At 32.3% G+C, this 14,038-nt stretch overlaps 2 protein-coding genes across 4 annotated transcripts in view; one reads left to right on the top strand and one right to left on the bottom strand.

The window, feature by feature from the left end:
* Nucleotides 1–64: 64 nt before the first annotated feature.
* LOC145311704 (uncharacterized) lies at nt 65–9,996 on the top strand. Its single transcript, XM_080150672.1, has 11 exons — nt 65–175; nt 700–790; nt 1,607–1,896; nt 2,231–4,815; nt 5,224–5,291; nt 5,646–5,705; nt 6,303–6,387; nt 6,878–6,992; nt 7,477–7,569; nt 8,441–8,574; nt 9,407–9,996. Exons 1-11 carry the CDS (start codon nt 97–99, stop codon nt 9,506–9,508), a joined length of 3,702 nt encoding a protein of 1,233 aa, XP_080006798.1. The 5' UTR covers nt 65–96; the 3' UTR covers nt 9,509–9,996.
* Nucleotides 9,997–11,083: 1,087 nt separating this feature from the next.
* Nucleotides 11,084–14,038, bottom strand: part of Cdep (Chondrocyte-derived ezrin-like domain containing protein) — a 153,706-nt gene continuing 150,751 nt past the window's right edge. For all 3 annotated transcript variants that reach the window (XM_080150679.1, XM_080150678.1, XM_080150677.1), the window contains exon 29: nt 11,084–14,020. In XM_080150679.1, coding sequence (XP_080006805.1) covers nt 13,948–14,020 — 73 coding nt within the window. In that variant the 3' untranslated portion in view covers nt 11,084–13,947. The remainder of the gene's footprint in view (nt 14,021–14,038) is intronic.

A 14,038-nucleotide genomic window follows, 5' to 3' on the forward strand; every position in this document is an offset into this window, starting at 1 on the left:
ACATTAACATTTCCCATGAAGATTAGGTTTTCAATGTATTAAGATTTTAATTAGCTGAAATGTTTAAACAATAAAAAAAATTGATGATAATTGAATATGTTTAGAACGATGCTTGATTGTTCAGCTGATCAGAGTTTAGAAACTTCTTCTAATAATTCCAAAGTTGATGCAATGGGTAAGCAATATTATATTAATAATGAAAATTAGTGTTATAGGCATTTAAATTATTTTTTACATGGAAATTCTTCAATTTATTTGCTAATAATCAATATTCTAATCTCAATTATAATAACAATGTGGCATTTGTTTGTTTAACTCCAAACTAAGTGGCTAAGTAGCTGGGGTACTCAATAATTCGTTCTGTCTCTCCGTCCATCAGTCTGTAACGCTTTGGGGGAAATGTGATTTTCTAGGCTGCAATTTAAGATGGGCGACTGAATTTTTTCAAAGAATATTTATACTAATGAATTAATTTCCTTGGTCAGTCGGTCTGTCAGTCTCGCTACCACAAAATTATCCGTGAATTAAGGCCACTGAACATCTGCTTTATCAATCGTATTGTCCATTTTTCCAATATTAGATTTTTTCAGCCTTGTTTTTTTTTTGTATCTAGACCAAACTTCATTAACAATTAAGGGTTCGATACTGTATTAAGCCAATAAATGTTTTTAAGCGACTTATTCATTTTAATTTTTAAAGGTTTCCTAGCGGGTCTTTGTGGCACAGAAAACAAAGAAAACAAGGAGAAAACAATTCATATGGATATGACTTGTAAAATGGATAAAACAGGGTAAGAAAACTATTATTTTTGCTTAATATTTTTATCTTTTTATTTTGCCTTCTTCATATTTGATGAAAAGTCATATAATTTTGACCTTTTAAACCAATTCAAAATCTATCCTTCTAAAAAGTTTTGAAAGTTCCTTGCTCCTGTGTTATATCTTACCCATCACATTTTACGAAAGTACAGTTATCTTCTTTTAATAGGAAGGCTGAAGTTTACATGAAATTTAAAATTGTTCCATTCTTTTACATTAAGGGTGGGGGAAGTTCTGACGCATTTGCGTAAACAGTGAGTATAGGCTTTATCTTTGGACTGAGAGGATAGGTTATTAGGGATAAAATCATTCTTATATGATGAATTTCCCCCAGATTTAAGATTTTTTGGATAGGCCTCCAGGTTCCGGAGCTCCAGGCCTCCAGGTGGTCTCTGTTGTACAGGTAAAAATTAAAAATAAGATTTTTTTTTTGAAGAGTTAGAGATTAACTTATAAAACAAAATATGCTTCTTTTTGATTGTTATTCACATATTTGAAGAAAAAACATACATATTTTGTCTCATAAGCTGACATCTCACTCTTAAAAAATTTTTTTTTTTTTCATTTTTACCTGTACAGAGACCACCTGGAGGCCTGGAGCTCCGGAACCTGGAGACTTATCCAAAAAATCTTAAATCTGGGGGAAATTCATCATATAAGAATGATTTTATCCCTAATAACCTATCCTCTCAGTCCAAAGATAAAGCCTATACTCACTGTTTACGCAAATGTGTCAGAACTCCCCCCCCCTCCCTTTATTGAAAATACAGCTTTGAAATTTTTATTAGAATAATGGAAATGACGTGCAACATGGATATTACAACAACTACAACAAACAAAACCAGGATGGAAACTCAAAACTTGGATTTTACCTGTGCCCCTCAGCAGGACGTATCGCCAGAAATGTCGGACAACATATCACCGCTGCCAGCACAGCTGAAGCGAGGTATATCATCCAACAGAAGTATAATGTCTGGGGTGTCAAATTGGACGAAGGACACGGTCTTTGATGATGAACAACCGCTGTCGGGCAACTCATCCTTTGATGGAGGTGCCACAGCCACTATGAAGTTTACAGGTATGCCAAATACATATTATAATATCTATTAAAAGGGAGGGGGGCAGGGGTAATTTTATACGAAGTTTTGGAGTAATTAAGGCAGGGGCTGTCACTCAGCCAATTAATTCCGCTTGAAATTACCAATAATTAAATCAAATATTTTATTGGCGTAGATTTGGCGTAAAACTTGTTTTTTTAAGTAGCTGAAGAGAAGTAGAGAAGTAGGGGGAGAAATAAGGGAAGAGGGTTGTGGGGGAGAAGAGCATGTTATTATCCAGCGGTTGTAAATAACCTACCTAGATTTTAAGCCTTGATTTAAAATGTAATGATTTCCCTTAAATTTTCTATTGAGGTCTGGCCCTGGCGAACAATACTCTGATGCTGCCCCGCAGAGACTCACAAGACGACGAGGAAGACGACTTTACCAGAGTTCCAGTTCAAACATTCACTTATAATCAGGATGAACCTGTTAATAAGCAAACAGTTACTCAAAGCTTATCAGCTGTTAAAGGTGATGGTCATACAAACGATAGGCCAATAGACATGGAGGAAACAAGATTGTCGAATAAAACTACGGCTGCAACATTGGACATGGAGGAAACTAAAGTATCTAATAAGACTGTGGCTGCACCAATAGATATGGATATGACTAGAGCATCAAATAAAACTGTGGCTGCCCCAATAGATATGGATATGACTAGAGCATCAAATAAAACTGTGGCTGCCCCAATAGACATGGATATGACTAGAGCATCAAATAAAACTAAGGCTGCCCCAATAGATATGGATATGACTAGAGCATCAAATAAAACTGTGGCTGCCCCAATGGATATGGAAATGAATAGAGCATCAAATAAAACTGTGGCTGCCCCAATAGATATGGATATGACTAGAGCATCAAATAAAACTGTGGCTGCCCCAATGGATATGGATATGACTAGAGCATCAAACAAAACTGTGGCTGCCCCAATGGATATGGAAATGACTAGAGCATCAAATAAAATTGTGGCTGCCCCAATAGATATGGATATGACTAGAGGATCAAATAAAACTGTGGCTGCTCCAATAGATATGGATATGACTAGAGCATCAAATAAAACTGTGGCTGCCCTAATGGATATGGATATGACTAGAGCATCAAATAAAACTGTGGCTGCCCCAATAGATATGGATATGACTAGAGCATCAAATAAAACTGTGGCTGCCCCAATGGATATGGATATGACTAGAGCATCAAATAAAACTGTGGCTGCCCCAATGGATATGGAAATGACTAGAGCATCAATTAAGACAGTAACTACGCCATTTGACATAGAAGAAACTCGAGTATCCAACAAAACAGTTGCTGCTACATTTGACATGGAAATGACTAGAGCTAACAATAAAACAGTATCCGTCGCTTCCAAAGATGTTGAAGATCCCAAATCAAATGACAACAATTTCAAACAAGATTTAAAAACTTCAGCACTTCAGAATGCTATTGAAGCTGCCCAATCCTCGCATGGATTTTCTCCAGAACCTACCATGGTTGTAGGTGGAATGATGCACCAAGGCCTCAATAACATGCACACAGAAGATATTACAAACTTTATGCCCGTAGGAGAAAGTACTAGAGCCATTAATTTCCATGTTCCCAACCCTGTTCCCAAAACAGCCGGCATATTTGATGATGGAGATGAAATAACAAACTTCATACCAGGAGGAGAAAGTACCAGAGCTATCCCAAAATTGCCGGGCCCAAATAACTTTGATTTCGGTGATGATGTTACTAGTTTTGTACCTGGAGGCGAAAGTACCAGGGCTGTCCCGAGATTGCCTGCAGTACAAAACTTTGATCTAGGTGATGTCACGAGTTTTATACCTGGCGGAGAAAGTACACGAGCTGTTCCCAGATTGGCAGTGGCCAGAAGCTTTGATGTAGGCGATGACGTAACAAGTTTTATTCCCAAAGGAACCAGTACTCAAATGATTGACTTCCGTATTCCTCCACCTCAGGCGGCTAAAATAAATGAAATGCCTAAATCTCCAGACTTTGGTGATATTACAAGTTTTGCGCCAAGAATTGAAAGCACCAGAGCAATAAATTTCCCCATTCCCATATCTGGCAAAAATGACATTGGAGATATTAACGAGTTAAATATATCACCTATAGGCAAAGGAATTCAAGAAATTGAATCTGTAGAAATTAATGTTCCTCAAGCGGATATTGAAAATGAGTCCAAAAACTGTGAAGAAAAGGAAAAAGAAGTTATCGCCCAAGAAGATGATGAAGTAACATTTAAACAAGAAGAACAGCAACCAATGAAGAATATATCAGAACACGCTAATGAACCAAGCTTACAAAAGATTGCTCCTGAAGAGTTGGATGATACACTTGAAAAGAATGATGACAACAATGATCCAACTATTTATATTAATGAACAAGAAAATAAGAAAGAAAATGAATCAAATGAAATCATTGAAATTGCTGACGAGAAAATCGAAATAGAAGAAAATAAGGAAGACCAAGTAAGAGATATTAATGAGCGTGATAATAAAGATGAAAATATTGCCTCACCTGAAGAAATCAATGATCACGCTGTAGATGATGCTATTGAATCAAAAGTACCTGAAAATAATAATATTGGAAATAAACAAAATGGCGAAAATATGGAAACTAATGATAAGACAGATAACGTAAATTCTTTGAAGAGACCGTCGGATGTGAATAACATTGCTGATCAGGAATCACCTGTAAAAATTCAAAAGACTGAAAATCTGAAAGAAGATGATTGTACAGACCATAAAGAAATAGAGAAGCCGAAACAAGATGTTGTAAAGGCCAGGAAGAGCACAAAAGTAAGAAAATCCGAGTTGCCACGAGAAATAAGAAAATCCATGTTGTTTACAGAGGAGATGGACATTTTTCAAGATCTTAAGTGGTGGCTGGATCAATCGGTAAGTTTTTAGTATCAAAAATCATTGATAAAGAAATAGGACAATCGGCCATTTATTTATACCTCGAATGTTTTGAAACCCGGATTTCTGTGTTAATTTTGCTTTGCAAATGTTATTAAATGGGTAGTTCCACAAAATGCATCTGAACTAAAATTTAGTGAGCCAGATAATTTATTCTTTTTGATAATAAACAATACATAAGGCATATATGCAAAAGAATTAAGATTAAGTAGATTTTAAAATATCAAGACTTAAAAATTGTACACCAGGGATAAATGCAACTTAGAAATGTCAACCTTGTCAAAGAAATGAATATAAAACTGTAGGTATCGTTTTTTTTTTAAATACTAATTTTTTTACCTACTGTGTTAAAAAATGATAGCGAAATATTTAAAATTTTATTTCTAGGATAAAACCAGCCCTACAGATTGGGAATTATACACTTACAATGTGGACCAAAAATATGCAATTTTTACGTAAGTAACATGTATCTGCTGAATTATTTCCATGTCTTTTATTTTACCAAAGTAAAGCTTCGTCTTCATCCAGGGGTGTTTTTTTCCCCTGCTGCAAATTTTTAAAATGTTTTTCCCCTCCCTAGTTTTTTTCAGCAAGGAAGGGGATAAAAGGAAAAATATTTTCAAAACTCTTTATTTTATTCATATCAAGGAAAAAGCTTAAAACCATCACAGGACCAATAGGTATATATATTACCTGTAGAGTAGAGCCCAATCGGTTCAGTTGTTACTAAGATTTTAAGCTTCAGACGGACATACAGACAGACATCGTTCTACTTTGTATTATAGATAATAAAAGTCTTATATTCTTAGATGGTTTGAAAGAACAATAAGATTGGTTGTTAAACTTGGAAATAAATTAGAAATTACAAGGTATTCAGTTTTTTAAAATTTCTGTAGATAATTCTATAAAACGCAAAATATGGTTTTTGAAATCTTTCTATTCCTGCGGTTTTTAAAGTGTCTTCATTGAATAATAATGTTTTTTCTTAGAAAAAAAGATAGGATCAACTGCAGTTCACGGTAAAATATTCCTGTTCACGAATATTTCCAAAAATCTATGAATTTTAAAGGCTGCTAGCTGCCAAACGGCTGAACGTACAGATCATGCCCGCACACTGATTTAAGCGGAATAAGAAGGCCTACAAATAGCAATTATTCAATAATGCATAATTATCTCGCAGTACAGAGAAATGCGCAAAAAAATCTGTTTTACGCGTTTTTTTTAAGCTTTCCCTGTGCATCATTGGATCTTGGCTATTCCAGATTATTTGTAGGCCTTCTTATGCCACTTAAAATGGTTTGCGGGTATGATCTGTACGTTCAGCCGTTTGGCAGCTAGCAGCCTTTAAAATTCATAGATTTTTGGAAATATTTGTTACCAGGTATATTTTACCATGAACTGCAGTTGATCCAAAAGATAATTTGTAGGAAGATACCTAGCTGGGTATTTTATTGTTATTTTTCTAGGAGTAGAAAAAGTATGGGAAGATGTATAACACATTTCACCATTGATGATATAAATCTGGGACCTACTGGTCAGGATATTATGGAGGTACTGTAACTTCTTACATTATTATAAAAATCAATATTATCGTTTCCCAGAAATTCCTATTCAAGTTGCACGGATGTGTCCGATTCACCATCCTAGGGTAATGAATCTACTTAAAATAAACTAGAACCTTTACAGAGAACAATCATTTGTTTTTTAAATATCTTTTGAATTTTATCATAATATCATAAATAAGACAAAAACTCAACTCACTCGGTCATTATAAAAAGCTTGTTTTAAAAGCAGCAACATATTTGAGATTCCATAATACATTAGTTTATACATCCAATAGACAAATAAGAGAAATAAGCGCCATCCTGATATGTAGGTTTTGTGTGTCCATTATTTGAAGATAGGCTTTGTGAGACTTTGTAAAGGTTTCGTGACTTAATAATATATATATATTCTTTGTTTGACTTTCTCGAGGCCTTTGATAGTCAGTTGATGGTTCTTCAGGAGAGCATTACTGATTAGCGTAAACTTACTTTTTTAGGATACAGCTTTGGACACGGCTATACATTTATTAACCAAGAAGATGTCAAACGAAATAATTTTATCCCAGTGTCCAAACACTCACAGCCTCAAAGCTTTGTTGAACGATATTTCAGGTAAAAAAAAAGGATAGAAATTTCATGATAACCTTGGCGAAAATTGGCATGTAGTCAGTTTTAATAAACCTCAATATTTCAGCAGTCGTATTAGAGTCCGATCAAAACATTAAGAGGGCTAAAAATGCTTAGATATTTTTTTTTGGTTTATCATTGGACTTCATCAATTCGGTACATTTTGATATTTTTATTTGAAATTTACCGTTTAAATTCATGCAAAATTGACAAAGTTTTTACTTTGAAATTGAAAATTTTTTCGATGTTTTGTTTATTGAAACTATGGAAAATGTTGTTTGAAATTTTCCAAGTGCTTGTTAAGCACTATCCCCACCCCTTTTCTTTTATTTTGAAATAAATTGAAAATAAGGAGGGGAGGGAGTAACCTAACCACATATAATATGACTTGAAGTAATAAACAGTAAATCAGAAACTAACCTTCCGCCATTGTATGAATTCTCAAAAATGGTATAATTTATTTTTTTAGATGTGATGTCACAGACAATTGATTTATACAAGTCTCTGAAATATGTACAAGATAATTTTGTAACCTCCATCAATAATAATCAGGTTTTTGTTGGTAAGCAGCTTTTTATATAATATTATTAATCAGTTTTGTGAAGCAGCATAGTTAAATTTGTATATGTTAGATCAGGGGTGTATATTCTACATGGGATCCCCTGCTCAGGGGGGGGGGGGGGAAATAAAAAATAAGTGGTTGGAGGGGAAAAAAAGAAAAAATTAAGAAAACTGAAAACATTGTTTCCATTTCCCCCCCTCCTTGGTGAAAAAAACTTTTAGAAATGTGTGATAGGAGGGATAAAATAAATAAAATATAGAGTTCTTTAAATATTTTTCCATTTTCCCCCTACTTGGTGAGAAAAAACTAGGGGGGGGGGAGAAAAATAAAAAATTTTGTAGCAGGGGAAAAAAAATAAATCTTGTGCAGAATATACACCCCTGTGTTGGATTTGGTAATAGTGTTTCATATATTTGTCTAACTGCATTTTATCATAAAAAACTTACTTTTTGTTGAAATAAATTTTGGATAATTCCACCAATCTCATTTGATCCATTAGTGTGCAGAAGGGGGATCTGGGGGGGGGGGTTACACCCCTGGTTAAACACCGTGCACGTCATTACTTTGATCTCCGTAATTTTTCTTACTATTTGAAAATATCTGCATTAATAGGTACAGTGTATTACAGAACGAATCTTGATTTTCTTTAATGTTGTTTTTATTTGTTTAATTTTATCAAATCAGCATTTCGCCTTGTTTAATGGAGGCTTTTTTTATAAACCAATGAACGGATAAACTGAGATACCCTAAAATAGTTATAAACCTTCCCTTGACCTATAAAAAGCTTCACTGTAAAAGAGAAACATATCGATTCAGCGGTTAGTGAGATCCTTAGCTACAGACAAAAAATATAATAGGATATTTATTTTAGATTTTTGTTCTCCAAGTCTGGGCGCATCATTTCGCCTCAATATTAATTTCAACGATGGTTTATCCTGCGCCTTCAATTCTATACAGATTCAGCCCAAACCTTGGAACTCGCATGATCTAGCTATTATTAGAAAGGTAACTTTTAGTCAAAACAACAAAATCACAAACACTTAGATTCTAAATTTTACCAGAATTTTTGTTAGACATTTTAACGCATTTATTAACTTTAATCTTTGTAGATAATTAAATCATAATAATTTTTTTTAAAAAGGCTATTTTAATGATCATCATTGGGGGTACTGTACATAAACTTATCGTTTCATTGTTAAGGGAAAACGAGGGTTTAGGATCTTGGAGATATATATCTCAAAATTGCTCACTTCTAATGATTGATATTAATGGATGAAAAGTTTGTACGCCAGTTTGAGCCAACCAATTAAGCTTAAATAATAGATAACCAAAGCTTTCAAGTCTATAAACGTAAAAACGTGTTATAAAACTTTGGGTACTAGTGAAATCTATATTCCCTTTCCTCCTTGAGCTTTATGGATTATAGACAGCGTACCTACACTTTTACAAGTTCATTCTCACTTTTCTAATTCTTATTTTTATCAATTTCAGGGGTGTATATTCTGCAAAATTGACCCTGCTAAGGCGGGGAGGGTAAAAAAATATGTTGTTTAATGGGGGGGAAATTAAGAGAAATCAGAAATGAAAACATTTTTACTCTCCATTTTTCTCCCCTCCTTGGTGAAAAAACTAAAATAATGTGTGGGAGGGGGGACAAAATAAAGAGTTCTGAATTTTTTTTCCAGCAAGGAGGGGGTCCTTGCTGGAAAAAAAAACCAGGAAGGGAAAAAAGTTTAAAATTTTGCAGCAGGGGAAAAAATCTTGTGCTCAATTCTTTCTTGTGTATCGAAAAATAAAAAAAATATTAACTGAATATGATTAATTGTTATAATTACAGAAGGTGAAAAGTGTTCCTATCACCAGTCCTCAGTTTGTAGAGTTGCTCTGCTCCACTATCTGGTCTCTCATACAACAATTTGAAGCTCAATTTAACAAATAGCTCAATATAATAAATATGTATATTTTAAGATTTCTTTAGATTTTTAATTAATGTTTGTTCAGCTTTATTTATTATCATATTTTTTTAATTTGGTATTTGCTTTGATCATCACATGAATATTAATTTAAATCAGTTAAACAAAGTTTAAAGTTGAATTATAATTATAAATTATTTGTAATTAAATGAAATTTGTAACACTATGTACCTGGAAAAATAATATTATTATTGTAGCGTGACTATTTTTCAAGTGTGTCAGTCAGATTATATATATAGTTAGGGGGTTGATGATTAATGTTGTAATTTAAATGACGGGACTTCTAATTTTCAAGATGTTTTTTCGATAATAAACAACTTTAAGGTTCCAGGACAAACGCAGGAGTTCCAAACGTCGGAGTGGACAAACGCAAGAGTGTTAAAATATTAATTTTATTAAGTATTTCTATACAGATTTGAGATTAGGTTAGGTTAAGATATGAATAAAAATATAAGCCCCCCCGCAGTGGTTAGGCACTTAAAAAACCTATAAGATGGTCTAAAATAGGTTAGGTTAAGTGTCAACTCCGACGTTTGGGACTCCTGCGTTTGTCGTAGGACCAACTTATTTCAGAAATATGAAATTTATATTTTGCTCTTTAAAAAGATTTGAATCATGGAAGAAAACGGAGTAGCGGGTTTCGTCGTATTTTCACAGTAGCCTATGCGGGGGGCGAATTTCCTAACCCTGCGGGGCATAAAGTTACTGTGAAACTACGACGAAACCCGCTACTTCTTTATCCATTATCCAAAAATTTATTTTCTAATAAAAATTAGCTTCGCTACACTTGTAAAAGTTTGTTTCTTCTCTTTTCTATCCAATAAGGAAGTGAAAATTATGAAAATTATTTATGTGTGCTTTAGGTTTCTTCTGTAAATTATCTATAAAATAAAGTTTCTACATAAAAAAACGTTGTTACTTGTTGTCATTTGAGCACCAACTTTTAAAACGAGGTAGTTCTTTACTAATATTAAAATAAATACAACTTTTTTAGCCAGAGCCTTCGGCACCTATAACTGATTTTAATCTTATAATTTTTCATTTTAATATCCGCGGAAAGCTGTCTATGCGATAAACAACCATTCCAGACAATTCATTATCACATAAAACGAGTGACGAAGTTCGGATGAAATAAGGGGGGGGGGGGGGTAATGCAACCAATTAATGTATTAATGGCACTTAGAATTCGATCTGAAATTTTGCATGAGTAATCCTTGGTAGGTCTATTTTCCCTAAATCGAACAAAAAGTTGGAAAAGTAACGGCTGGCGGCTCAGTCGTTTAGCCATTTTTTACGCTATTTTCACATATCTTTGCTGCTCCAAAACGTTTTCAAACGATTCTAGCCGGTAGTTACTGGTACATGATAAAATATGTTTCAAAAAGTTGATTCCTACGTAATTTAGGACACATTTGCCATAAAAATAGCAAAAAAAACGGCTGAGCCTACAGCCGTTACTTTTTCAACTTTTTGTGCGATTTACAAAAAAAAAACGATCTATTAGTGAGTTCTTGTTCAAATATTGACAAAAGAACAAAAGATTTTATTTAACTTTTATTTATTAATAGCATTTATATGCAGCATAAATGTTGTTGAATGCCTAATTACAAGAATATCAATCAATCCACACCAGCTCAAAATATAAAGAAAGTAACCCTTAACATAAATATAACACAATAAGCTGATGATCTTGACAAAAAAACAATATTTTTTTACTGAACAAAAAAAGGATTCTAAAATTAGTAAGAATTACAATATAATTAGTCATTTTTAACAAGTTAGATTAAAATTTACAATAATTAAGTAATATACCTATAATAAATCAAAATAGCAAATTACATTCTTAACTAAAAACTGGAGTATTTACACATTTAATATTTTTAAAAAATTTAAGATTCATTTAGCCGTAATTTTTTAGTTGGAGACATCTAGTTTTAAGCAAAAGTTTTAGTTTGAGATCATATTTCTATTTTGCAAAAAAAGTAAATTTTTGAATATCATTGTAATATCAATATATAGCTTGCAAATTATTAAATGTTTACATTAATTATTTACATTCAAAATATAAATTAAAAGATCTATTAGCAGAAAATTATTATTAGGGAAAAATAAAAACTACAAATGTATTAAACAAAAAGATGTCTTTATATAAAATGGGAAATTTTGTATATTGACTTAGATCTTAAATATAACTATTTACAATATTAGAAACTATAATGATAATAATAACATGATATAATTGTACAGCACGTACATACATACATATATAACATCCCCAGTAAAGGACGGATATAGAAAGGTGTAAAAAATTCTAAATTTAAGTTTGTAAAATAATTGTCATAATAAAGATATTAATAATATGATGTATACATTTACATAGAACACGAAGGGTATAGATAGATAGATATTACTAGAGTAGCTTTACACATCTTTAGCCAACACATACAATCCTAATTTTACCAGAGATCTTAGGGGATAAGACACTGGACGATAAATTGATGCACATCCCCAATGTAGATTAAAATAGTTTGGACTCAGCTTGTTTGAACAAACCTATCAATATTTAATTGAAGTTGCCAAACTTTGGATGCAAGTATAATTCACAATCCACTGTCCCCTCCCTCTCGGGATTTACATAATTTCACTTTATAAATGAATATTAAAATTGCAATATCTTTAGGAATTTTTTATTTAAGAAAATGATTTTATATTGATGTAAATTGCTAAGAAAACTAGATTATATCTTTCTAAAGTTTATTTGTTAAAAAAATTTGTGATTTGACTGGCTAAAGGATTATTTAAATGCATGGATGTCTTAATTGTCAAGTCGATACGTTTTATCTTAATAAACTGTCTTTCATTTCTGGAAACATTGAGGTTCTTTTTTATAAAACATTGATAACATTCAAATTAACTGTTTGCAATGTAAGATAGAAAAAAGGTTAAGAATTATAATAACACATTAAAAATAACAAGCAGTAAAAAAATGTCATTTAAAAATTACAAATAAATAAAAAACAAACATTTAAAAAGTTAAAATAAATCACTTCCACGCGTTGTAAAAAAATAAGTAAAAAAAATATTAATAAAAACGGTGGGGTGTATATTCTACATGGGCTCAGGGGGGGGGGGGTGGGGGGGAGAAATAACAATTAGTGGTTGGAGAGAAAAAAATGTAAAAATTAAGAAAACTGAAAACATTTTTTTCATTTCCCCCCCCCCCTCATTGGTAAAAAAAAACTAAAAGAATGTGTGGTAGGAGGGTTAAAATAAATAAAATATAGAAATCTTTAAATATTTTTCCATTTTCCCCCCTACTTGGTGAAAAAAAAACTAGGGGGAGGGGGGGGGGGGGAAATAAAGAAATTTGTAGCCGGGGAAAAAAATTATAAATCTTGTGCAGAATATACACCCCTTAAAAAACCTTATCTAATTTTTTTTATATGAATTGGTCCATAATCAAATATTTCTGTATGGCTCCGTTTTTTATTAGTTTCTGCTGGATTGAAACCAGTTCCAAATTATATTGTAAAAAAAAATTGTTTCTTATAGTATTAAGGACAATTCTGCACAGAAAGAAAATCAAATAATTAATAACTGTTTTGTTACCCCGTGGTAGTTCAATAGACAGCTGTCCGTAATGATATGATAAATATGATTTCTTTAATCACGGTTAAGAACCGGTTTGAATCCAGAGGAAATGTTTCGGAGTCATAATGGAACAAAATTTTTAAATTTGAGAAATTAGAAAATAAATCACCGAGATTTTAACTTGAAGTAGCAAGTGAAGTTAGATGATTTTTTTGTAATAATTTAATAATGTCATGTTGTTCATTTTTATATCATCTTTGGTTCGTAATGGCACACCATTTTTATACTAGATGCCATTTTTAAATTCAAATTTATTTATGTTTAAAGTGAAATCTAAATTTTACAGTTAAAACTATTTTGATATCAAATGAAATGTATCATTCAGGATTTATAAATTTTGTTAACTTCAAAAAAAAATAAATAAACCCTAGCATGTAAAATAAGTTTTTTTTTTGGTCACAGATTCAAGTCATAGAAGGTGAAGAGAGAGAGAGATGGAAAGAGAGATTGGCGTTTTTTTATGAACAAGATTCTCATTTACAGTGAAATATTTCAGGAAGAGATAAGTAACCAGAAAGTTTTTGGAGGGGGGCTGCAAAATTTGGGATTTTTAAAATTCTGACTAATTATCTCTATCCCCAAAACAATGATTGACATAAAAATGATATAATTTTAATTGTTATCACTTGATCAATTCTGATCTTAGCATATTGTTCTTTACTATCTCACTTGTAATTAAATAGAGAAGTGTAGGGATATACCTAGTTGTTTCAAGATTGGCTGCAGAGTATCACTAATTATATATTGTATGTTGTTAGTTTGACTGTATCATATTGTTGGAAATGTTGAGGGGGGATCTTGTTGCTGTGCTTAAAACTTCCAACCACCTACAAAAAATAAAGTGT

Source organism: Acartia tonsa, chromosome 2 (assembly GCF_053477335.1).
Source record: "Acartia tonsa isolate MP-2025a chromosome 2, ASM5347733v1, whole genome shotgun sequence".
Taxonomy (NCBI): Eukaryota; Metazoa; Arthropoda; class Copepoda; order Calanoida; family Acartiidae; genus Acartia; species Acartia tonsa.

What these genes read in the sequence shown, in the direction of transcription:
- LOC145311704 (XM_080150672.1), top strand. Translation starts at nt 97, where the DNA reads ATGTTTAGAACGATGCTTGATTGTTCAGCTGATCAGAGTTTAGAAACT. An exon ending in CAAAAATATGCAATTTTTAC is followed by an intron (nt 5,292 to 5,645) that starts GTAAGTAACATG and finishes TTATATTCTTAG; the next exon opens with ATGGTTTGAAAGAACAATAA. An exon ending in TAATAATCAGGTTTTTGTTG is followed by an intron (nt 7,570 to 8,440) that starts GTAAGCAGCTTT and finishes TATTTATTTTAG; the next exon opens with ATTTTTGTTCTCCAAGTCTG.